The 26,815-nt window shown below is 37.9% G+C and overlaps 1 protein-coding gene across 1 annotated transcript in view; it reads left to right on the top strand.

Moving 5' to 3' along the window:
- The window catches only part of LOC124172466, a 38,620-nt gene extending 13,277 nt beyond the window's left edge, over nt 1-25,343 (top strand). The window contains exons 5-9 of the mRNA XM_046551906.1: nt 249-446; nt 5,759-5,890; nt 7,137-7,209; nt 21,370-22,164; nt 25,264-25,343. Of these exons, the coding sequence (XP_046407862.1) occupies nt 249-446; nt 5,759-5,890; nt 7,137-7,209; nt 21,370-22,164; nt 25,264-25,343 (1,278 nt within the window). The remainder of the gene's footprint in view (nt 1-248; nt 447-5,758; nt 5,891-7,136; nt 7,210-21,369; nt 22,165-25,263) is intronic.
- Nucleotides 25,344-26,815: the final 1,472 nt, after the last annotated feature.

Genomic DNA, 26,815 nt, shown 5'->3' with positions numbered 1-26,815 from the left:
CCAAAATGGAATTTATTTACAGGATATCCCTCGTATTTTATAAAAATGGCTATTTTCAATGTTTATTTTTAATTTCAAAACTTCTGTTACTCTCTGGACAGTTCTTCTATGTATCTCATATGAGGCCCACATTTGCCATTATTCCCTTCCTTATGCCCTTCAATGATGGTTTCACTTAATACTGTACATTGTTTGCCTAGCATGTTTGGAACATAATATAATGGCTTGACTCTTATGCCCCCTTGTAGGAAGAGTATGTGGAGGAATTGGGTGCAGAGGAGGGGCCATTTGAAGGGACGGTGGGTGAGGAAGAGTCTTATGATGAGCACTACGAAAGGGGTTATGAGGAAATGATGGAAGGGGACACTGCTGAGGAGGGACAGCTAGAGGAAGTAATGGATGTGAGAGCAGCTCCTGCAGATGGCAGTGCGGAAGCTGTTGCACTGGTGAGTTCCAAATGTATAGCCTCAAGTTATCAGTTACAAATTAATACTACTCACTGTTGGATTTTGATTTAACATCTTCGCATTTAATGATTTTCTGCATTTATTACTTATTATCTGTGGTCTTGATTCATTCCATTAGAGAACAATGTAAAAATTATCCTCATTTAGAATTTCCGCATTACTCATTGATTGTCATAAAAATGTTTACCCCGTAAACAACCCGCCATGTTGTTGTTTAACTGAATAAATTAAAATTAACAATGGTTTAACACAGATATAAGTAGAAGGCTACTTGCACCAATCTACTCTTAGATGTGCCAGTTGGAGGGTAATAAGTTTTTCTAAGAAAACATTAATGCGCTAATGTGTCCCGAAGTAAGCCTGTGAGGTGTACAGGGCAGACCACCTAAATGTAACCTGACCAGAGAAGCAAGATATGAGAATAATTACCTGGGTAGAGCAGCTCTTATTCCTGCAATGGTATGGAATGCTTCTCACTACATGTGTCTACGTAAAACATTCCCTATTGGTACATTTAATTTACGAATTTTTAGGATATGCATTAATCAGTAATTATAGTTTAACTGAATAAATTAAAATTAACAATGGTTTAACACAGATATAAGTAGAAGGCTACTTGCACCAATCTACTCTTAGATGTGCCAGTTGGAGGGTAATAAGTTTTTCTAAGAAAACATTAATGCGCTAATGTGTCCCAAAGTAAGCCTGTGAGGTGTACAGGGCAGGCCACCTAAATGTAACCTGACCAGAGAAGCAAGATATGAGAATAATTACCTGGGTAGAGCAGTTCTTATTTCTGCAATGGTATGGAATGCTTCTCACAATATGTGTCTACGTAAAACATTCCCTATTGGTACATTTAATTTACGAATTTTTAGGATATGCATTAATCAGTATTTATAGCAAAATTCTTTTATAATTCCTTTGTATTCAAAGGTTGGTAAGAGGTTATTAAAAATAGTCGCTGTAATTTCGGCTCACGACGAAGAACTGACTGAATCATAATTTATTACATTACGAGGGCTTTTTTTCATGGAAGTTAAATCGGATATTCTATCAAATTTCACCGCAAATGTACACTTAGAATGTAGCTAACGGAGTAACGTAAATTTTTAGATGTAAATCATTACAATATCGCTCCTATAAACTTGCTAGTAAGTTGTAAAAATACCAGTTAAACATCTAACCTTAGCGTCTCCAAAAATTGTTCTAGGTGATGATCAACTCCGTTTATATGAACTCTATAATTCCGTTTAAATTTTGGAACCAATCAGCAGAACATACAGAATGTAATTACTCGCATTGATTTTCTAAAAATGCTACAATTACGTTTTTAGTTATTCCAACTTATAAACAAATAAGTGACCATGAGCACCTTCCTTGAGTGGGTCACTAAGTGCCGGAATGGGCCGAGATAATCCCCATGCGGACAATAGGAAAGGGTCGGACCTCGCGCTCCGAGGGACCGTAATGGTGGTTGGGACCCACTTGGCATGCTTGACCGCAAAACAGTGAAAACACGGCATTTGGCCTTTTGCTTCGAAAAATTCAAGCCGTGAAAAGCCGGCCTTCAGTCTTTAGCATCGGAAAATTCAGGCCGTGAAATAACGCCCTGCGTAGGGAACAGGCTAGGTAATTGTGAAAGAGGAGAATGAAGACCCTCTCAGTGAAGGTAATTATCCTGTGATGTACACTCTGGATCCAGCTGGAATTTCAAGTAATACTTTAGACCCATTGGCAACTGATGACTTGGTAAGTTCACGTTTGCTTTTGTAAGCATTGTTTTGCTACTACACAAATTCAGTCCTCCATGGATTAATTCATTATCATTTACCATACTTAAAATACCTTTTCCATTCCTTCATCAATTGATATAGTAAATGTTAGATGTGTCATAAGTCTTAATTAGAACTTTCAGTGTTACTCATCATGTTGGTTAAAGAAAAGCTTCTCCACTATGTTTACATGCTAATTTTTTGCTAACCCCTACATTTCCTGACCTATTTTGGCTGCTTTTTCAAGGAAGATTAAGGGAATCACAGTTCCTTAAGTTTTGGAAAATATGACCAAATGTTTTTTTAAGTAACAAAGAGATGTGTCATTGTTGATGAAATCATTCAAAATGAATGAGTCATTGCACTGAACAGAATGGGGTCATACAGCTGCTCTGATCGCACACCTTTGCTCACTGAGCAAGTGATACCATCTTTGGATAGGGTATTGGATGTTGGCAAACCAGGTTGGTTATAAAGATGCATCAATTATTTTCCATGAGCTGATTTTGATGGAGCCTGTTGCATATTCAACTTTGATTTAAATAAAATGTAATGATTACCTTTAATGGATGAAATCAACATTTTTGTCTGGACCTGTACACAGAAATTCTTGATTGCCGATGAATGATGTCATGAGACCATCATGTCTCAAAATAGCTGATTAATTTGCTAATTTTTCGGAAGATTTTCCTTTGGTTAATTCAAAAGGCAGAGAAACTTGGTGGCCCATATTTTAGATGAAAAGTTGAGCTCTACGACCTCAAGGTCAAATGGGGAAAGAAACACTCCAATGGCCGCAACAAGGGACCTCGTCACAGGTATAAACAAAACACTGTAAGGTATGCTGGAACAGGAAAATTCGCAGCAGTGACCAACCCCAGCCTCTCAACCGGAAACCCTTCACTAACACACGATCAACAGTGTAGAAACCTTTGCGAGGGCTTTGTGGGACCTCGCTAAGGCTGCTCACATTGAACCGGTCGTCACTCAACCTTGTTGAAGTGAAGCTTTAACCTCAGTTGCGTTGAGAAGGGAATCTTGGATTCCGAAACCGGTACGCTTTTCCCGTCCAGGTGGCAGTTCCATCGCTCAGTTTTGAGCATATTCTCCCGGAGTAATACCCACGGAGTAAGTGTTGTTTGTGTGATTGTGTGTGTGTTTCTTAACTTGAGCAACCTTAGCGAGGCCCTCCAAAACCCTCGCGAAGGTTCCTTCATAGTTAAGGGAGTGATTGGTTTCAATGTGAGCAGCCTTAGCGAGGTCCCACAAAACCCTCGCGAAGGTTTCTACACTGTTGATCGTGTGTTAGTGAAGGGTTTCCGGTTGAGAGGCTGGGGTTGGTCATTTCTGCGAATTTTCCCGTTCCAGCATACCACACAGTGCTTTGTTTATACCTGTGACCAGGTCCCTTGTTACGGCCATTTGAGTGTTTCTTTCCCCAATTAGCCCATATTTTATTGATCAATAAATATATCCTGCCTTCCTCACTTGAGGTCAGAATACCATTTCAGGGAATTTTTTATTTGTGCATACATTTGATGTTTTGGTTGTGACATTTTTACTTCTTGTGCCAATTGGTGAAAACCCATAGCAATTTAGTGTTAATTCTCTTTTTATCAGAGTGGAATGGGAACATGTAGGTCCCCTTGTGTAAAAGCAGATCAGTTCAGTGACGATGGAGGAGGATATGTGCACAATGACAGCACTGATGGGGCCACAAATGACCTTGTGGCACAAGCCTCTGGTCAGGTAATCATCATAATAATAATATTTGAATTGGTCCAGTGATCTGTTTGGACAAATATAGGACATGCCAATGAGTATGTAAGATACAAAAACAGTACAAACAAAGAAAGAAAAAAATTTTTATATTAAGAAATTCATCACAATTAAAAATATAATATTTTGCACAAACATTTGCAGCATACATGAACACACAAGTATGCGGTAATAAAGTCAATTTTTGAAAAAAGGTGAGCCATGCTGTTTAAGTAGATATTTTACCTATGAGCTACAGTATCCTCCTATGAATTTTGAAGATTATTTTACAATCGGTTCTAGGGCCCCAGATGAGGACACTAAACGTCGCATTCAGGTAGAATTTTTTATAATAAATTGACAAAAAACATCAATAACTACAGTTTTTCTGATAAAATTTAAAAAAAGTAATGTCATTTTTCGTCGGAGCTTCTGAATTTGTTGCTCATGTGAGACTTGATTGTTATGTTTTACACCCAGATAAGGAGAACTGAGATTTTTTGGGATATACATAAATTTATACTAAGATCAGTTAGTGTGGAGCTGGTTGCATACAATTTTGAGGCACATGCAATAGTAAACCTTAATATTTCGTATAATTATTAAATTTATTGCCTTAAAAAGTTATATTTGTGTGCTAAAGTAATGCACATTTAATACAGTTACTACCTACGATGCACACCTAGAAAAGCACAAAAATCAAAATGTTTTTATAATAGTAAGTTCACGATCGTTTTAGGCTTACTTCTTGTACGTAAAGAGGGGTTTTATATCCACTGTACTTAAGGTTAGATAGGCAGTGGAATGAAAAAAACTAACAGTTCCTGTTTGCATGCGATGAATGCTCCTTTATACTCCTTAGCTATTCATTGCCTGGCTCACTACAGAATAAAAAACTGTGCTATACCGACATATGGAATTACAACCCCTTGGATCAGCATACTAACCTAGGTAAACGAAGAAATGGTAGGTTAAATGTCAAAAAAAGCAGGGACAATGATTATCATCCACAAAATGCTGAAGAATTTGAAAAGCCTACCATGGGAAGCCAAGGTTGGTAGTAAGTCCAGCCATTTCAGTAGGATGAACTAACGATATGATGCATTGTAGTCAATTGAATAACCACATCTCATCCATGTCTCAGCCAAGCATGATTTTATTTTTATGTACTCTAGTGAGTGATTTGCCCAAAATTGATTATTATATCTATATTTTTTAAGACTAATAATAATTTTGGGAGTGATAAAAGCATCTAGTGGATAAAATCCACAGAATACAAACACTGTGTGCTTGCATCAAAAAATAGTCAAAGTAAACAATAATAAGGGCAACAATATCTTGAAGCAATTCAAATTACACATAAATCCCAGTCACATTGAGGCATTAGACAAATAATCATTAGCACAGTAGAATTGATCTTTTACTTGTGACTAATCCTTCATTTTCTTGATAAGATGAGAGTTTTTTTTTCTTTTTCGAGTTCTGTGATAGATTATTGTACAAATATTGCATGTAAATGCTCCTTTATACTCCTTAGCTATTCATTGCCTGGCTCACTACAGAATAAAAAACTGTGCTATACCGACATATGGAATTAAGCTGTTAAGGTGTAATATTACAGAAGTGTATGTTTTGAGTTGGTGTGTAGATATTTATTAATAGTATATTTGGAATCAATTTTTTTGTGAACTCAAGAAGCTATTTCTCTATACCTGTATCCCTGTTTTATAATGATGCTGATTTTGGACTCATATGCAGGCACAGGCCTCAACATCTTCCCAAGGCGAAGAGGTGGATGCCAAAGGCACCATAGCCATTGTGATAGACCTCGACACTCTGCTGGTTTTGGCCAAGAACGAAGCATCTCCGAAGGAGACAGATGCCACTGAGGTATGCATGAAATTCACATTCAATTAAATTAATGGATGAAAGTGATGTTTGTGAGAAATCCTGAATTTCAAGTACTGTAAACTCGGGCACTTGAGCCCAAATTGTGAGATCTTTATCATGATTTTGAAACCTTTATGGTTTTCAAAAATGGGCACAATGTATTGTAACCCATGCTGCTGGGGATGGTTCATGGGTAACGTTAAATCAGCGTTCATAAGGTAAGGAGAAATGATTCAATATCGTGTGTGATTATGTGTGCGTGTGTATACAGTAAAGATTGAATTGAGTGTTGAGTGTTTCCTCCTCCCATAATTCCCCTCCCAAAATTCCCACAATTCCCCGCTTTCCTAATTTTGGGGTTTTTCTATTATGTGTACGTGAGCAGGGAAAGGTCCACATTTTCCCAATCCCCTCATTCCAAACAACACCTTTGAACAGCGAATGGAGGGCAACGTTACCTGCACCCCTTCCTGCTACAAAATGAGAACATGCTCCGGCAATCCCCCCTCCCCATGGTGAGGATTCTATGAAAACCCCCTTCTTCATGAGTTTCCCCCACTTGCTCCACTCTGGTTAATAAAATACGAATGAATTCGAGCTTGAGGAGACATATCGACCCCGGCTTTATGTTGCAGCTAAAGGCAATGACCTACGGCTGGAGGTGTGTTGCCTGTCAGGTGGAGGAGAGGTGGAAAGAGAAGAGAATCGTGGAGGTAAGACTCTGAGGTGAAGAGTGGCAAAGATGAGGAAATGGGAAAATAGAATGATAGATTTCTCGGACCATGAAGAATAAGGTCAACCCACGACGCCTTGAATTAAATATTCTCTCAGCCCATGGTGAATGCCCCCTGCAGGAGACAGTCGAGGGGGTCATTCCCATCCATGACGGAGAGCTGATAAGTAAAACTGTTATCCCATATGACTTCTCCCCCCTCTAGTTCAGAACATTCATTATAAAATCCCCTATATAGTCAAGAATAGAAGAACTAACTCTGATGAAGACATGTTGCCCCACAATATTTGTGCCTTGCATTTTGCTTATTCTTTTGGCCAACACCTTTTCCCCGGAAAGGATTTTATATTTTAGTATTTAGGACAGCATATTGTTGGAGAGTGTTAAGGGTTAGTGTTGGTTTTGTCACTTAATTTGTTTTTATGTTAAGCATGAGATTCGCAAGAAATGAAGATTCTTGTTTCATTTTTTTTAGAAATTCAATTTGTAAATCTTAAGTCTGCTTACTTTCAGCCTACTGTTACGGAGAATGGGGAGCTGGTTCAAAATCCTACAATGGCCATGGAGTCTATGATAGAGGCAGAGGGTGAGTGTTTTGAAAATGGCTCTTCAGAGAAAAGATTTTTAACTAATTCTGACTAGGTGAACGTCCAAAAGCTGGATCTCAGAATTCAATAAAATTTTTAATTTGACTTTTTTTACTTTCTTAATGCACTCTTATATTAGAAAAGCTTGTTTTTTTGTCAATATTACCCTTAAGTTCACTGAAAATCTTATTTTAACATGTGGCTTGTCCCCGGGTCCTAGGCGTGACAACTGGGCTCTTTAACCACTGGACTAATGCTCACCCTTTGCAGAGTTGCTCTGATACATGAATATATTTGACTTGTTAATGTTTAACTGCATTTCAGTGTACACTATTAGGTTATATAACCCCATATGAGGGTTAATTCAAGGACTGCTCCTAATGGGCTATGTATAACACAAGAAAAGTTGATTGAATTGTGAGACCCGGTTTTTGGCCACTCCGCTTGTGAAGGATGTATAGACCGTTCAACATTTAGTTGACAGTATGGGCTCTTATGGAGAATCGTTTCTCATGTTAATCTCCATAAGGCCAGGAGTGCGGTGTTGTCAATAACAGCACGAAAATTAATGTTGCGTTAGGCACTGATTAAAAAATTGCATTCTAATGTAGAAAGAGATGCTGCATTCATTGGTGCCAATAGTTTTTCGATATAAATTACAACAAAAGCTATAAAAAACATTTCCTTAACTTTCCGTCAGAAACGTGTATTTTTTACTTAATCTTCTCGCAGTTTCTTCCTGACCGTTGTCTGTATTGTATTGAATCTTCTGCAAAAATTTCTTCACACTATTTCCTCCATGAAGGTCTTCACCAATTGTAAAAATATTGAGTTAAAATGTTGTTATGCCGACATAACACCCTTTAGGACTGGAAAATTTTGATTTTTGCATGGTAAAAAGTAGTCCCTTACTAACTTACGTTTCTTACGTCGTAGGTCCCTACATGTTGCATATCAAATGTGAAGAAAATTAAAGATTTTTGGTGAAAATTCATTAACTTATATCAATTCTGAAGCGAGTTACAAGGTTTTGATCTTAAGAAAAAATATTACGGTGCCACTGGGCCGCGTTTCTTGCTTTTTCTTGAACGCAGAGGGAAAATTCTCGGGTGGGAAAGGAGGTTTTTTGTCAATGCATACTAAGAAATGTATTTATCTATTCGTTTGATGATAAAAAAGTTAAAGAGGGCACAGGGAAATGAAACAGGTCTGTTCATGTTGCGAGCAGAAGAAAGACTGACTTTTATTACTGAGTCAGACGAACATCAAAAATACAAAACAAAAGAACTGCGTAATTAACAAAAATGTTCTTAATCTTAACACACCCCCTTTAATTCAGCAGTTATTGCATTTCCAATAATTCTACCAAAGACTTAAAGCGTGATCCCACAAGTGGCTTGGTGAAAATGTCAGCAATCATGTTCTCACCTGGAACATGCTCTATTAACACCCTTTTTCTTTCCACCAAGTCTCTCACAACATGATAACTCAAATCTATTTGTTTCGTCCTCCTTTTGTAGGCAGCATTCATAGACAAAAATACAGCTGACTTATTATCACAAAACATAGTCACAACAAAATCCTTTTTAACAAGTTCTTTTAACAAGTTTTGCAGGTATATGGCCTCATTGGAGGCCTGACTGAGTGCAATGTATTCAGCTTCTGTTGTTGATTGTGCTACCACAGACTGCTTTTTGCACTGCCAAGAAATTGGTCCACCAGAAAATGCAAAGAAGTACCCTGAGTAGGATTTTCTATCAACAGTGTCACTTCCCCAATCTGCATCACTGTAACCACACAATTCATTGTTACCCTTTTTAAATATTAAACCCAATTCTTTGGTTCCTTGCAAGTATCGAAGTAGTCTTTTAGCACAATGCCAATGTTGAGCCCCATAATAAGCATTAAATTGACTTAGGTAATTTACTGCTTGCACAATATCTTGTCTAGTCTATACACTTAAGTACATTAACGAACCTATTAGAGATTGATAGGGTACATTTGGTTTAGGACCAGCATTTCTTTCCAGACAAATTCCCTTTTCCATTGGTGTTCTAAGAGGATTACAGTCCTTCATATTAAACATTTCTAGGATCTTATTTAAATAAGATCTTTGAGAAAGCTTGACTTTCCCATCTTCACAATATTCCACTTCAACACCTAGAAAATTTGAAAGTTTTCCCAAATCTCTGCAATCAAAATTCTTTTGTAATGTCAATTTTACAGTTTTCGCTTCATCCTGATCATTAGAAATAATAAATACATCATCCACATGCACAGCAATGATAGTTATAACATGATGAGTCTTATGCTTCATATAAACACAAGGGTCACCCTTTGATCTGACATAGTTTAAACACATTAATATCTCATGTAACTTGGCATTCCAACATCTAGATGACTGTTTCAATCCATAGATAGCCTTTTTTAATAAACATATCTTTTCCTGATTGTCAAGGTCAACCCTCTGGCTGTTCCATGTACACTTTTTCTTCTAATTCACCATTTAGAAAAGCCGTACATACATCAATATGTTTTATAAATAAATTCATATTTACAGCTAAAGACAGAATTAACCTTAAGCTTTCAGCTCGAACAACAGGAGAGAATGTGTCGATATATTCTAAGCCCTGCATCTGAGTATATCCTTTTGCCACCAAACGAGCCTTATATCTATCAATTGTACCGTCAGGACCAGTTTTTAATTTGAATACCCACCTATTTTGTACAACATTCACATTTGTAGGTCTAGGAACTAAAGTAAATACCTTATTCTTTCTTAAGGACGACATTTCCTCATCCATTGCATTTTTCCAGTGAGCTTTATCCCATGTAGCTAACGCTTGTTCTCGCGTTTCGGGTTCATCATTCATGCTCTCCAGTTCAGCTTTGTACACCAAATAGTCAGAGTAATCACAGGGTTTTCTGTCTCTTAATGGATATCTACGTTCTCTTAATTCCACAGAATTTTCAGTATTGTCATTAGAGGTCTGTGATCCCCCCGAATTGTTATCTTCGAGGTCTCTCTGGATTTCTATATCCATCTCTTTAGGCTTAGTTGGGACATGAATTAATATCTCCGAGGTATCAGGAGACCCAACAACACCCTCATTGTCGCCTAGTAGATTTTTCATTGGAAATCTTTTTTCGTGAAACAATACACTTCTTTCCAACACTATTTGATAAGGATTTTTGGGATCAATTAAACGGTATCCTTTCTTCTCACTATCGTACCCCACAAATATACACTCCCTACTTCTATCACCAAGTTTCTTTCTATTTTCTTTTGGAATATGAATATAAGCACTGCATCCAAAAACTTTAAGATGAACAACATTGACTTTCCTTCCTGTCCATGCTTCAAATGGAACCTTTCCTTTTAATGCCACTGTAGGAGACAGATTTTTAAGATAAACTGCAGTATTAACTGCTTCCCCCCAGTACCTGTTATCAAGACCAGCTTGTTTTAGCATAGCCCTACTCTTTTCTAAAATTGTTCTGTTAGCCCTCTCCGCTACTCCATTCTGCTCAGGTGTTCCAGGGATAGTAGACTGCCGTTGGATGCCTTCATTGTTTAGAAACTCAGAAAACACTTTGGAAAAGTATTCCCCTCCATTATCAGACCTTAAACTTTTGATAGCTTTTCCTGTTTGCTTCTCCACCAGTTTTTTATGCAACTTAAATTTTTCAAATACCTCACCTTTCGTTTTAAGTAAGGCTACAAATGTGAATCGTGTCTTATCGTCAATGAAGGTTGCAAAATATCGATGCCCTCCAAAGGATGTTTGGTCTAGTGGGCCACAAGCATCTGAGTGTATAAGGTCTAAAGTTTTTTTTTACTCTTTGAGCCCTCCCCCTTAGAAATGGAGCTCTTATTTGTTTGGCCCTTATGCAGCTATCACATTCAATGTCTATGCACTCTGGATTCAGCACAAGACCATTTACTAGACCCTTTGACATGCGGATCATGTTACTCCTACTTAAATGAGCTAACCATTATGCCACCAGTCCTTTTCATCCATCTCCACCGATCCTAAAGAAGTTCTGTCCTTTCTAACGGCTCTGCCCTCCTCGAAGGCCACCGGGTCCGACAACATCGGCTCCCTCTTTCTCTCTCGCACCGCTAACACCCTTTGCATCCCTATATCCATCCTCTTCAATAGGTTCTTCTCCGTTGGCGCGTTCCCTGAACAATGGAAGAGCGCAAATGTCACACCAATTTTAAAATCTGGCCCCAAAGGAATCGTGGAAAATTATCGTCCGATTTCCATTCTCCCTGTTCTGTCCATTATTTTTGAGAGAATCATACATAGCCGTCTTCTTCACTTCTCCCTCCCCTACATTTCTCCCCATCAGCATGGTTTCCTTCCCGGCGGGTCGTGTCTCTCTAACCTTGCGGTACTGCACCACCATATTACCAAATCTTTCGAGTCTAACTCACAGCTCGATGTTTGCTACGTAGACTTCTCCAAAGCTTTCGACACCGTTAACCACACATTACTAATACATAAACTTAAACACCGTTACAATATACATTCGAAGCTTCTATCTCTGATCAACAGCTTCCTCAGCTCACGTTACCAACGGGTATTGATTGACGGCATCTCATCCTCTTACTTACGAGTTAAATCTGGTGTACCGCAGGGAAGCGTCCTCGGTCCCCTCCTATTCGCACTCTTCATTGACGATATTACGGATGGTATCAGCCCTTTTGGCTGCAATGTTCTGTTGTACGCGGACGATTGCAAGATTTTTAAAAGAGTGGATCGCCCCACCGACTCACATTCCCTTCAATCGGCACTCAATTTTATCACCGATTGGTGCTCGACTTGGCTGATGCGGGTCAACCCCTCCAAATCGGTGATGATGACATTCACGTTGAAAAACAATCCCCTGAAGCACTCCTACTGCCTTTTAAATAAGCCTATCCCCCTTGTAACCTCCCACTGCGACCTAGGTGTGATTTTTGACCATAAATTAAAATTTCATGATCATATTTCGCTGATCGTGAGGAGAGCATTGGCCATTGTTGGTATGCTTTATAGACTAACAGACCTTCACGACCCTACCGCATTAAGAACAGTTTTTTCGGTTGTATTCTCCCCATACTTGAATACTGCTCACCAGTCTGGTCTACCGCCTGCCCCACTACTCTAAGCTTACTCAACCGTCCTTTAAACTTCTTTCTTGCAGTAGTCCGCCATCGAATCCCCACACTCAGATATTACGCCCGTGACGCTATCCTTTCCTCCCTCAGGATACCTAACATAACAAGCCGCCGTTTCTTATCAGATCTCATGTTTCTACATAAAGTCTTTAGTGGTTCTCTACGGACAAACGAAATTCTCCCTCTTTTCCGATTTCATATTCCTGCTCGCCCCTTACGAAACAACTCTCTGCTTCACATTCCGCGATTCCGTCTCTCCATCTCTCAACGCTCTCTGTTCTTCCGAATCCCCTCCTTGTTTAACTCCATCGCTTCGAAAATCCCTTCCCTGGACATATTTTCCTCTGTTGCTAGTTACAAAGTCACCTTAAAATACCATCTCAATAATTCACCATTGTCTAATCAATAGTGCCCCTTCTCACGTTTAAAATTTTGTTTACTGTTACTTTTCATTTACACTGCTATTGTTTGTTATCTTTTATATATTATTTATTTAGGAACAGCCAATGTAAAGGCATTTGTGCCGTTTTTGGTGATGAAATAAATAAATAAACCATTGATGCCACAGATTAAAATCACAATTTTTTTCATCTTCTACTAGCATGGCTACTGGATTTACATCGAAATCTATTTTGTAAGTTCCACCCAATTCAGGGACTTTAAGCAGGGGGACACCCTTGATATAGATATCATGTTTATTATATACACTACCACCATCTGGAGAGAAAACAGGAATCAGGCCATTCTTAACCATTGAACTAACAGACAGTAAGTTAGTTGAAAGTTTGGGGACATAAACAACATCTTTAATGGCACCTAAGCCGTTGATACCCTTAACACAAATACTACCAATACCAGCTGTTTTCAGTGTTTCATTGCCAGCGCAACTCACAGCTTTACTATCTGTTTCAATATACCAATTGAACCAACTTTTATTGCCACTCATATGCGTTGAAGCACCCGAGTCAATGTACCAGCAATTTTTGTTACTCACAGCACTCATAGCAGCTATAAGGCTCCAGGGTGATGTGCCTGAACCCTCTTCTCCACCACCACCATTACTGCATCCTCTCTTACCTTCTCCTTTAAACCAGCACCTGGCAGCTATGTGGCCAGGTCTCTTACAACGATAGCAGGTCACACCATGTTGAATGCCACGATGATACTGGTTCTGGTGCCGTTTTGTCGCCTGCTGGGCCGCTCCTGGTGAAATTGCCATTGCACTCCCGCATGCTACTTTACCTCTTCCACTGAACTTTACTCTGGATGACGAACCGCGACGCTGGTTCCTACTTGTGCCGGCTAGGAGCGCCTGATTGGTTGCACCCCCTGTCTCCGCCGCTTCCTTCTATCCTTCTCGCACAAGCTCATTGCAAACCGCTATTGGCGTCAAGTCCTCTTCTTTCTGAACACTCTTTTCTATAAGCTGACGAAGCCATTTGTAGTCAGGCCTCAAATTTTTTAACATTACGAAGGCCGCAAACTCATCATCAACAGGTTTCCCGGTTTCGGCAATTTTATAGATGATATTCTTCATGGCCATAGCATAATCTAAGAGTGAACTAAAATTGTCGTGTTTAGTGTCCAACAATTCATCAAACAGAAAAATGCGCCTGAATGCCCCTCTGTCCTCAAACACGTCACATAGGTTATTCCATGCTTCGTAGGCGGTTTTGGCCGACCTCACGTGAATTATGAGATGAGGTTGCACCATGAGAGAGATTTTCGAGCGGGCTCTATTGTCTTTCTTCATTTCAGGAGATGAGGGATTATTTCTGACTGATTCGGGTGGCTGCTTCAACACGCACTCGTTAATATCGTCCAATCCCAAGTAAAGCTCCATTAAATATTTCCAATTTTTCTCTCCTTCAAGTTTGTCTATTGGAGGCAGGTGGTTGGAAGCCACGGTTAACACATTTGTCCCCTGATCGCGCGCCATTCTTAACTCGTTAAGTTTAAAATTTAAACTATCGTATCCGGGGCCATAACCTGATAAAAAAGTTATAGAGGGAACAGGGAAATGAAACAGGTTTGTTCATGTTGCGAGCAGAAGAAAGACTGACTTTTATTAATGAGTCAGACGAACATCAAAAATACAAAACAAAAGAACTGCGTAATTAACAAAAATGTTCTTAATCTTAACATTTGATATCCTTAACAGAGAATACTCATACGTCGTAACAGCAGTGTTTTTATGTGAATACATTGATACACGAAAGTAAGCAAGCGGCTTGGAAATAAGACGCTTTCGTTTAGGGTGTTTATAGGTCCCATCGCGGAAACCAAGAAAAAGAATATCTCATAACCTGTGCGAAACAGTACCCCATCCAGTGCACGTCTTTTACGAAAGTGGGCTTGGGTTTTTTCTGAGTTCCTTTCATAGGGTACCGGAAAACCTGCACCAAAAGCGACCCTAGCCGAAGGGGCCGTGGGAATAATATACGAAGGCGTTCAGTTTCTCATTGCATCTTTTTTGGATTGAACAGGTGTTGTGTGGTCTGCTGAATTTGAGAATTGTGAAGTGTGTTTTACACTTGTCTTTGCTGGAACACGCCCAATCTATCTGTCCGATACAAAGAAGAGGAGGAAAGGTGAGAAACTCATAAGCCGCGAAAGACAGCTGGTGCTCAAAGTCTTCTCGTACTTCAGGAAATCTCTCAGCATTAGTGAGGTCTGTCTAGAAGCTTCGAAGGCCACTGGGTGCTAGGAGTTCACTATTTGCAGAGTGAGAAAGGAAAGCTCCCGTGGTCCATTGGTAACTCCTTCAAAAACTAAAGAAATTAGACAGCCTTACAAAAATTCGAGAGCAGTGATTTTCGACGATTTTGTGAGAGCGGGAATTAGAAGGAAGGTACATGAATCCTTCGTGAAAAATATTCCTCCGACTTTAAAATCCATCTTAAACTCGGTAAATATGGATAGTATTCTCCTATATTACAAAAGGACATCACTATATCGTCTTCTTTTGGATATAGGCTCCGTGTACGAACGCAGGGGGAAAAGAATCATCCTTATCGAAAGGGATGATGTTAGTCGTTGGTGGCACAATTAATTATTTAAGGCAGCTAAAAAAATATCGTCGCGAACACAGGACGAGTGTATTCACAGGCAAAAGTTGTATTAATGTTGGACAAATAGTGAACATTAGTTTGCGAAACAAACAATTAGAAAATCCGCGTCAAGCTTTCCTTGCTGGACTAAATACTGGGCTTGGCCCCCACTTCCCGAGGAGGACGATTTGGAATTATACACTCAGAAAAGGAAAATGGGTTCATAAAAGGAGCATCGCATGTGTTTCTGTACAAAAAGAACTCAATGGATGAGCATGAAGAAGTGGGTGGCGAGCGTTTCGAGAGATTGTTTGAGCACTCACTTCTTGCAAACTTACCCGAAGGATCAATTATAGTGTTAGATAATGCCTCTTATTACTCAAGAAAATTGGAATTGTTTCCTACTACTAGGTGGAGGAAAGAGAACATTAAGGATATTAGCTTTGAAGATGTCAGCTTTAAAAGAGATCTTTAATTTACAATAAACCAAGTACGGGAAAATTTTGAAAAATTAAAGATTGATGATGTGTTATACAACATCGCGTTTCATGTAATACTAGCCAGGGCCAGAAAATATTGCATAATATGGAATGATTAGAAATTTTATCTCATTCAGGAGTGGCGATAATTTTTATTATCCTTCAATTTATTGTTATTTTTTTACATTACAGATTATTCATTAATCAGCTCGTACATTAAATACGTACGTACATAAAAAAACAAAATACTTTTACTTTTATGTTGAAACAAAGGTATAGTAATTACGCTAAAAAATGCCTTAATTTACGCCGTCTTTCGTACGATCCCTAACTCCTTTTTGAACTAAACCATTTTGGCGCTCTATAATGTGTGATTGCATACGCTGTTAGGATGCCTGCCGGCGGAGCGGAAGCTAGGCAACTCTGTTATCCATAAGGCCCGTACTGTCAACTAAATGTGGAACGCTCTATAGCACCTATATTTGTCACCCACCTAAAAATTCTTTACTTCTTGATTTATAATTCTGCTTGAGAATGTAATCAGGTCGGCAAATGTCTAGTAAAATATTCGTCATGCTTCAGTGACGTTTACATATATTTGCAGTCATGTACATTCATATGGGAATTCCAGTGTACTTAACCGAACAATTTTGTCTTTAATACTGGGCAATAGAAAAAAATCCCAATGAATCACTGGTGAAGAATAATGGGCATAAGAATCCATTTATGTACCATGTAAACTGGCATCCATAGACAAAATGAACATGTAACTTGTTGAAATGAGCTCAAGTGCTTTTTTCAGTTTTGAAATGATGGTAAAATTTTGCTTCGAAAGACAACCCAACCAATTCACTGCTTTGTGCTCTAGGCAACTGTGCTTTAATAGGCCTAACAGTCATTCATGGAAAAAGTGAGGTAAGGAAAAACACTGATTTGGCTGAAAATAGGCTGAACTCAATTTCAATACCATGCGTGCAGCAGTTGTAGTTCTGCAGAGTAATGATAGTTGGTGCTTACTTATTCTCGTTAGCTAAGATTTCAAGGTTATAGCTTCATCCAAATTGTTAAAGTTGGTACAGCAAAGTACAAGGCATCACCCTCTTTGAGGATGGATATGAGAAGTTTCAATTACTTGGATGGTGATTTAATCTATAACTGCTTAGTTTATTTTTTATTAGGATGTTATAGTGGTATTTTGTACATCGCTTCAAATTTTAAGTACTTTGAAGTTTATGAAAATTCAATTTGGATGCATTAAAAATTTAAATAATATTGTGATGATTGCTTTTGAAAATATATAAATTATGAGGGACTTTCCCATCTTCTCATATGGGGTATGCATTCACCGAAGCCATAATATAAATTTTCGTATCCAGATCCGACGCCTGCCACAACTTCGGATTTGATGTATCCGATGAAAGGCAATAACCTTGAATTTTTGGATATGAAGCATCCCATCTGACCATGTCTAATGTTAATCTAGGTATGAGATCATTAATACCCAATTCCCTTATACTTGAAATAATTTTATAAATAATGAAAGCTGTAGTGGTCATGAAAGCTTCCTTAGAAAGAGAGAGGTGTGCCCCTAAAAGAATGTGATCTACATCTAATGCTATTGTTGTTCTTAAAAATATTTATTTTTTAATATATGTTGTCCTTGAAGGTAATTTCTTGTAATATGCCATATTATTGACCCTCCGTCTTCCTTTCTATGATTTATTAAGCTGGCAATGATTTTTTGTGAGCCATAATTACCTTCTGACCCGTCTACTTCCTTTACATTTCTATATTACATATTTTAATCTTTGTAATGTAAGGAAGTATTTGTTTCCTATAATAATGACAATCGTTTCAATTCAACATTGTGTATGCATGCCATTTGTAAATATAGTTTATGATTACTATTATGAGAAAGTGCATTGAGGTGTTTTCTGGAGTAGATACTTGAGATAGGTATGCAATATTTTGCTCAATTTCTCTGAGGAGCAGTGCCACTCCATTTGTGAAATGTCCAAACTGCATTCCAAATGTATGGAAGCCACCGTAAAAAATTGACTGACACCTTGTTATGTGTATTAGGGTGGGCCGAAAAAAGGTTTTTTTTCCTGATCAAATTTGCCCTATGCGGGAAAGTTGCGAAATGATATAAGGATCTCGCACACAAAATTTTTTTCAAATCGGATAATATTAACCACTGCCGCCCGAGCTCTAAAGTTTAAAATTTTGCGAAAAATCAGGCTGATTTCAGAATCAAACGGCTATTAAGACGAATTTTATGAAAATATGGGATAATGGATAATATTAAAGAGTGGATACATGTTTATAGTTTATGAAAATGAAATTTGAAGTTTTTTTGACAAAATCTATGGTTAAAAAAATGTCTATGAATTAACAACAAAAGTAGAGTATAGACCACCCGCACAACACAACTCATTTTTTGCCTACCTTTCTAAAACTCCATTTTGGGGGCTAAATTGCAGGTAAAATAATATTTATTTCGATTGAATTTCATTTCTTATCAAATAAGTCATCATATGGTAGTAAATAATCCCACAAAAAGTATTAATTAGGTAAATTATTTGAAATTAACATCAATCATAATGACGAATAACGTACCTGTGGAGCTATTTTCAACAAGAAATTCAGCCAAGGCTGAGAAAAAACAGAACTTGAACACCAAGCATTTCACTAAGTAGCTCTCTGCTAGTTTCATAAATAAACTACCCAGAACTCACCGCGAGGAAGAGGCTACCATCGAATTCCACCCGTTTCCCCCCAGCCAACCTTCCGAAGGACACGATTGTGAAAGCACATCAATTACTCTGACAAAATTATTTTGTGATTTTTTCTCAAATTTCGGGTGAATTTCTCCGTCTCTTATGCACGATAATGCCCATCCATGCCTGCGTTCTATACTGCACTCGGATTTTGATGCTAACATTAACATTTGTACCATCCTTTCAACTGCTTGTTTATGGCAGGGAAAAAGTACTTCTAATACAGATCTTTCCGTAACAAGGTCTTCCAAGTTTCTGTTTGTCATTCCAGCTACTATTGGTGGTTGATTCCTCCTGCTGAGTTTCTTTCAATTTCAATGTATTTGTGATAGCCATTGCACGAATATTTCTGCGTTCATCGGCTAACATTGCAAGCAGAATTACGTTTCCCTGAATCATAGAGTAGCGGCGTAATTTGATGTCTCTATCTATATATTTTATAAGAAGAATCATGTTCATAATATGCTTCGGGCCTTCTGTTCAATACTGTCTCAATTTTATTGAAAACCGCATAGGAGCGTAAACTTCTATAACAAATTTTTCCTGGGTCATCAGTTCTTTTGACGGTGCTGAACGATAGTTCGTTGCAATGAAGCAGGAAAACAAACCAATGCAAAGGTCTTCTTAGGGCCATTTTTATTCTCCTGATTACTCCGGCATGGCTTCCGGTGTTAACCTCAGTTCCATCGCACACGTTTGGAGTCCATCGGTAATGATCATTTCCTCCCCTAGAAAATTCGTGATGGAATCTTAGAGGCCAATAACTTTGCCGACACATGGGGTGACATGCCATAAGCAGCGTGAACCGGGCTCTTGAACGAGAGTTACATGCTCCTCACCAATTGTTTTTCACTTTGATTGACTATAAACGAAAGCAGAGTCTTTCCTCTCGTCGAAGTAAAGCGCTTGCAGTTTAACAGTTCCCACATTCCTCCGAAGACACGTGCGCAATCTTTCTCTTTCCCTTCTAACTTTGTTCTTGTCAACAAAAAGTACATTGACTCCTTGAGTGACCAACCCGATATCTATTAGGTGCACAGATGCCAGTGCTGCAGAGGTATGGTTTGATATGCAGAATTATTCACAGGGTGATGCAAATCTTGGCTAATACAAATTACTTACACTAACCTTTTTCCATGAAATCCTCTCCTTTACTTGCATTACATAACTCTCCGTTCAATGTCATTTCGTCACCTGAGTCTTCCGAACTGAAGCGTTGTGACAAAATAGGGTGGAACATTTGGGTGTTCCTTTTTTCTTTCCAACCTGCAAAGCCTCGTCTTCCTATTTTTGTTCTCCTGCACATCGATGGCGCCTATCTCCATTTTCCTGCCACTTCTCTGTCCTTAGGGAATTCCTATTCTAAACAAGGCATTTTCGAAAGAATATCACAAACAGAATCAGTCTCACTAAAGCAATTTACATGCCGCAGCATCAAAAAGCTGACGTGCGTGACGAAGGAAGTCTTGCTTCAGATCAATGAAAGCATTCTTGTTGACAGATGGAAGAATATTGCGATTAATTCCATGATTTTGAATAATTCGTCAAACAACTTGCCTATATCCAACAACTGGGATAAAGGATCTATGCCAAATGCCTTCAATGGCATAAGCCACTGTCTCCACGATTCCCGGCAGAGAAATAATGGTATTTTAACTTTATTCTTCCTCTTCTTCAATGTACCGAGAGTACAAAAACATTTTCATCATCTCTTCATAAGTGGGCAAATCATTACCCATGAAATTTTCGGGTGCAAGAAATATCACGCACTCCACTCCACACCTGGTACGCTTTTCCTCTATATTAACCATTGCGTCAATCCTTCCGTAACCCTTTAGAAGGTTGGTTGGGGGGACACGGGTGGAACTCGATGGTAGCCTCTTCCTCGCGGTGAGTTCTGGGTAGTTTATTTATGAAACTAGCAGAGAGCTACTTAGTGAAATGCTTGGTGTTCAAGTTCTGTTTTTTCTCAGCCTTGGCTGAATTTCTTGTTGAAAATAGCTCCACAGGTACGTTATTCGTCATTATGATTGATGTTAATTTCAAATAATTTACCTAATTAATACTTTTTGTGGGATTATTTACTACCATATGATGACTTATTTGATAAGAAATGAAATTCAATCGAAATAAATATTATTTTACCTGCAATTTAGCCCCCAAAATGGAGTTTTAGAAAGGTAGGCAAAAAATGAGTTGTGTTGTGCGGGTGGTCTATACTCTACTTTTGTTGTTAATTCATAGACATTTTTTTAACCATAGATTTTGTCAAAAAAACTTCAAATTTCATTTTCATAAACTATAAACATGTATCCACTCTTTAATATTATCCATTATCCCATATTTTCATAAAATTCGTCTTAATAGCCGTTTGATTCTGAAATCAGCCTGATTTTTCGCAAAATTTTAAACTTTAGAGCTCGGGCGGCAGTGGTTAATATTATCCGATTTGAAAAAAATTTTGTGTGCGAGATCCTTATATCATTTCGCAACTTTCCCGCATAGGGCAAATTTGATCAGGAAAAAAAACCTTTTTTCGGCCCACCCTAATGTGTATAGCATCTAGCCGAAGGATCGGCTAAAGTAGATGCCTTGATATCGGTCAAATGGATGTTATAAATTAGTTCAACAAATCGTTGATTTCATGCCTAACTTTATTTTTTAACTTTAAATTCTTTTCTAGAGTTCCCTGCTCCTGGAAGAGCCTCAGCCTTGTTTTCATTCCTTGAACCAAAGATAAGAGCATCAAATTCAAGGAAAGGAAAGGAGGTGATGGATACAGACATTAATAAATGTGATACCTTGGTTGCTGACAAAATAACGTCTTGCTCCATTCCTAATGATGGACAGTTACATTTGAAATCTAAATATGCGTATAAAATTGAAGGGGACAGAGCAACAATGATTATTGCTGGGATAAGAGTTGGTTGTAATAATGCAGAGACCATAAAGTTTCACAGGAGCACTGAGAATGGAAGTAATAGCCCCGAGACAGTCATACGGGAAAACAAAGTGAAAAGTACTTGCATGATAAAATATCCTAGGAAGCATGCCAGTTCAACGAATACATCTTATCATTGCTTCATCTGCAGAGATGTATTCAACGCCAAACATGATCTCATTATGCACCTCAGGATTCATTTCGGTTCTGGTAAATTGAATATTGAATCAAATTTGTCAGTCGGAAAAGATTTGTCCCTCAAAACAGTTGTTTCTAGCAGAGAAACTAATAGTTCTTGTCAACCCATCTCCTCCAAAAGTTTAAATCAGCTGATATGTAAAATGCAAGGGGTGACACAAAAAGGAAATGGGTTTTTTAAGGATAACTTAGGAGGAACAAGGGAGAACAAAAGTGTGGAGGAAGTGAGGAGAAGCTTCATTGTAGACGGTAAATCATGCACAGTTTGTCCACACACAGCAAAGAAGTCTTATTCCTGTAGTGAATGTGAAAAGTCTTTCTCTGAAAAAAGCAACCTTGTCCGTCACATTAGGACTCATACGAAGGAGAAACCTTATTCTTGCAGTGAATGTGATAAGTCTTTCTCTCTAAAAAAAACCCTTGTCAGTCACATTCGGACTCATACGAAAGAGAAACCTTATTCTTGCAGTCAATGTGATAAGTCTTTCTCTCAAACGAGTCACCTTGTCAGTCACATGCGGACTCATACGAAGGAGAAACCTTATTCTTGCAGTCAATGTGATAAGTCTTTCTCTCATAAGGATACCCTTGTCCGTCACATTAGGACTCACACGAAGGAGAAACCTTATTCTTGCAATGAATGTGATAAGTCTTTCTCTCAAAAGGGCACCCTTGTCTATCACATGCAGACTCATACGATGGAGAAACCTTATTCTTGCAGTCAATGTGATAAGTCTTTCTCTGTAAAGAGAAACCTTGTCCACCACATTCGGACTCATACGAAGGACAAACCTTATTCTTGCAATGAATGTGATAAGTTTTTCACTCAAAGGAACACCCTTGTCAGTCACATTCGGACTCATACGAAGGAGAAACCGTATTCCTGCGGTGAATGTGAAAAGTCTTTCTCTGAAAAAAGCAACCTTGTCCGTCACATTAGGACTCATACGAAAGAGAAACCTTATTCTTGCAGTGAATGTGATAAGTCTTTCTCTCTAAAAAAAACCCTTGTCAGTCACATTCGGACTCATACGAAAGAGAAACCTTATTCTTGCAGTCAATGTGATAAGTCTTTCTCTCAAACGAGTCACCTTGTTAGTCACATGCGGACTCATACGAAGGAGAAACCTTATTCTTGCAGTCAATGTGATAAGTCTTTCTCTCATAAGGATACCCTTGTCCGTCACATTAGGACTCACACGAAGGAGAAACCTTATTCCTGCAATGAATGTGATAAGTCTTTCTCTCAAAAGGGCACCCTTGTCTATCACATGCGGACACATACGATGGAGAAACCTTATTCTTGCAGTCAATGTGATAAGTCTTCCTCTGTAAAGATAAAACCTTGTCCACCACATTCGGACTCATACGAAGGACAAACCTTATTCTTGCAATGAATGTGATAAGTCTTTCACTCAAAAGAGCACCCTTGTCAGTCACTACCCAGAGAGAATCAAATTACCAAGAAATATTTTAAGTCTACAACACTGATGTTAAACTCATGCCTGTTATTATCACTAGCATACTTTTTTGTAAAAAATACCATTTTCTCCTAGACCTCATCATCAAGAAACATGTGTAAAATATCTGAGGAAGACAAGCCTCCAAATGTAAGTGTTATATTATCATCATATTCCTTCTCTTTTGATATTGGATGACACGAAAACCTAACCTACATTTAAAAAACTTGAAAAATTATAAAGAAATATCCACATTTAAATTTTAAAAGAAAATTGTTGAAAAAATAAGCTTATTACTTGTAAATAATTTACCATCGAGAAACTATTTAAAAAACGGGTGGATAATTTAAAACGGACTAATTAAAAAATGGTGCGTTTTTGCATCTTTGGCTGTGAATGGGTTAACTGCTAATTTTTTACTGGTACAAAATTATTTACATTTAAATGTAAGCCATGCATTTCAACCTTTTCGATATAAACCTAAGGCACTTTGTCTCAAGAATAATTTTCAATGTAATGTCAATGTTAATTGTGTGATTAATTAATGTAAAATGATCTGATCGATGTTATTTTATGTAGTTCTTGTATGTTATATGTATAAGAAAAAATGAAGATAATAATAATATACGGTTGAAGAAGAGAGTGCAAAACCAAGTGACTGGTCTGTTTTAATTGTTGATGTACCCACATGCCTTTCAATCATTCCTCAGTATTGGGTTGTAGTTAGAATGACTGCACCACAATCACCATGCAATTATTTGTTAAAATGATAATAATATGTCCTCTTGAAAATATTGCTAGCCATGATTAAGGCTTAAATGACCAATTCAAGGAATTTCTATCTCAGGTGGATGGTTAAATATTTCCTAGTAACTGTGTCCCGTTGATAGGCACGAAACAAATAACTTTCCTGCTGTGTATAAATATATTTTTAGGTAATTCGTCGCAACACGTGGTTTTGCTTCTCGAGATTTATGAATTGAGATGATTTTATCATGGACAAAATATTTCACGTAAAAATTTGGTCAATATACATATTTTTAACGCAGTATTTGAAAAGCCCCGGTTGTCTAAGTCCGCAAAGGCATTGCCATCATGTAGATATTTTGGAAGCGAAGCCATAAAAATTGAATTATACAACTTGTCTGTCTTACATTTTGGTGTTACCCTTTCCAAAATTTATGTCGAACTTATCAACAAAAAGGTTGAAATCGAAGTAATTTCTTTGGCATTCACTATTGTGTTTGACAATTTACAATTGTAGGGCTCTATTCACATTACTAATTTTGGTCACTGCATTTTATATCTCATATTTTTCATCATACTTAAGTTTTATTTAGTATTTATAATTTATTTTGAGTTATTATTTACATAAATTATTAAACCAACGCTGCATAAATAATTCTATACATTTGTAGGGTGTTTAGCCTATTCCTATGCAGTGTATGAAAGAAATTAGGTTTCTTTGGATTTTGCGTGACAAATGATGAGATTTCATGCCGACTCTATTTTTAGTTAATTTTTGCCTTGTGAATTAAAAATTGAAGTAAAGTCACAAAACGGAAAGGTAGCTCGGACCTCTAGCTTCTGTTGAAAGTAATTTTGAAAAAATTTCCTGACAAAAACCAAAATAATGGTTGTATAAACGACTTAGCAACAGCCTTGGGCTGATAACCTCCTCCCGTTCCAGTCCACATATTAACCGGGGGCACTTGAGAGAATGGACCTTAACCATTTAAAGAATTTGTCAGTGTTATTGCTGGCGATGCAACTTACGCCTTTTTGAATGGTGCTGTGTTGTTCGCGCTCCGAGTCATGTTTTAATCTACGGTACCTCATAGAAATTTCATTGTTTAGCCTCGCCTTATTCTATAGGTGGCATAGTAAATCAGGATTCAGGTGGAGCGTTTATTCTTCCTTGTGAACTGCATCACCTGAATTTTTAGGGTTTAGTTGGAGCTTCCTGGTGGTAATCCAGTCTTCGACTTAGTCCAGGTGTTCCGGGATGCAGTCCTCATCCGTGATTTGGTTGAAGGACGTGCGACAATGGCGAAGTAGTCAGCATGGAGGGTGAATGTTCATCCGAGTGCGTATTTCATAAATGAAGACGTTTGGGCTGCATTTCTGCAAATCTAGATCAGGGACTGGATTTACCGTTGTGGGGCATTGCATGTGATAGAAAATACTTAAAAAAAGCAATTGGTTTACGGGATGTATGTCGTTAGATCTGAGAGTTACCATTGGGTTATTCTGATGAAATGGATAGGAAAAGGAGTGGCGTTCACAAATGAATCCCTTTTAACAGACTTAGGTCATATCCTTTGGAATAGTCCAAAAACACCCTAGTGAAATATTTCATGATATTGAACTCATACTGCGTTTTCTGCATGGGCCGGTTAATTTGGTGCTCTGTGGATTGGCCTACTATGATGCTTGCCTGCCCATAAAAAATCTGTGCTGTGACGGCACTAAATCTGCACCATAACAGGCTTAACTGCAAACGGTGTCTAACAAAATATTTACGTTTCCATGACTCTGTAACTAAGGAGTTTCGACCCCATGTTTATTGGACGTATTTTATTTTTTTCTTCAAGTTTGCATCCGCTACATTGTGATACTGTATTACGTTCAAGTGAATGTCTGTATTCACCGCTTTGCATATCTTACTGTCGGCGTCAAAATGATGTGCCGCTGTAATTTGCAAATCTATATCTGGATCTTTGCGCATGCCATAATAATGAATAAAACGTTATTTTAAAGGATTTTTTATTTCTAAATCCTGATTTATGTTTTGTGAAAATTTCAAATTTCAAGACACGCGAGTTCGAGTTTTGCTGTAAAATAACGAAAATATTTATACACCATCTAGCTCTATATTATTTATTTTGCATTTTGATTTAATATTTGGAGAATGAGTTCCCAGGATCAGAATAAAGAGAAAATTTAATACGGTATAACATTTTCATTTAAAAAACGGGTACTTTTTCTAAAAAAATGAAGAAGCATTAAATATTTAAAATATCAAAATCTAATTACCTACCATTGTAGAAAAAAATTTAAAATTTCAAAAATTACATAACATGTATTTGTTATGGAATGTGGAAACAAATGGCATTTTGCCCCTTAAGGTAGTTGACCCTATCCCATTATACTTTACCGTACTAATGCTTCCTCACCGTTTTTTAATGCAATGAATAATTGGTTATTTGAATCACTAAGTAATAGTGTCTTTTGTTCACTTTGTATGAACCAATCGCGAATGCCCCTTTATTAGCGTGAATTTGAGGAGACCCCATTACATATGTATCACTTAGACGCGAATTGTTGTTGTTCAATTTTTGCCGTTCTGTTGGGAGTAGTTGAAAACGCTTTTATCCTTGGATTTGAGTGATTCAATTATTCACATTTATTTGCGTGTAATACGATGTTTTGCGTTCATTCTTTCAATTCAAGCCTATTTCGGATCGTAGTGCATTGGTAGTTGAAGTTTCGGCTCTGCAGAGGAGATAAATAAATGTTGCGTAAACTAC

Source organism: Ischnura elegans, assembly GCF_921293095.1.
Source record: "Ischnura elegans chromosome 13 unlocalized genomic scaffold, ioIscEleg1.1 SUPER_13_unloc_1, whole genome shotgun sequence".
Lineage (NCBI taxonomy): Eukaryota > Metazoa > Arthropoda > Insecta > Odonata > Coenagrionidae > Ischnura > Ischnura elegans.
Note: the sequence above shows the minus strand (reverse complement) of the source record. Positions and strands in the feature narration are given on the sequence as shown.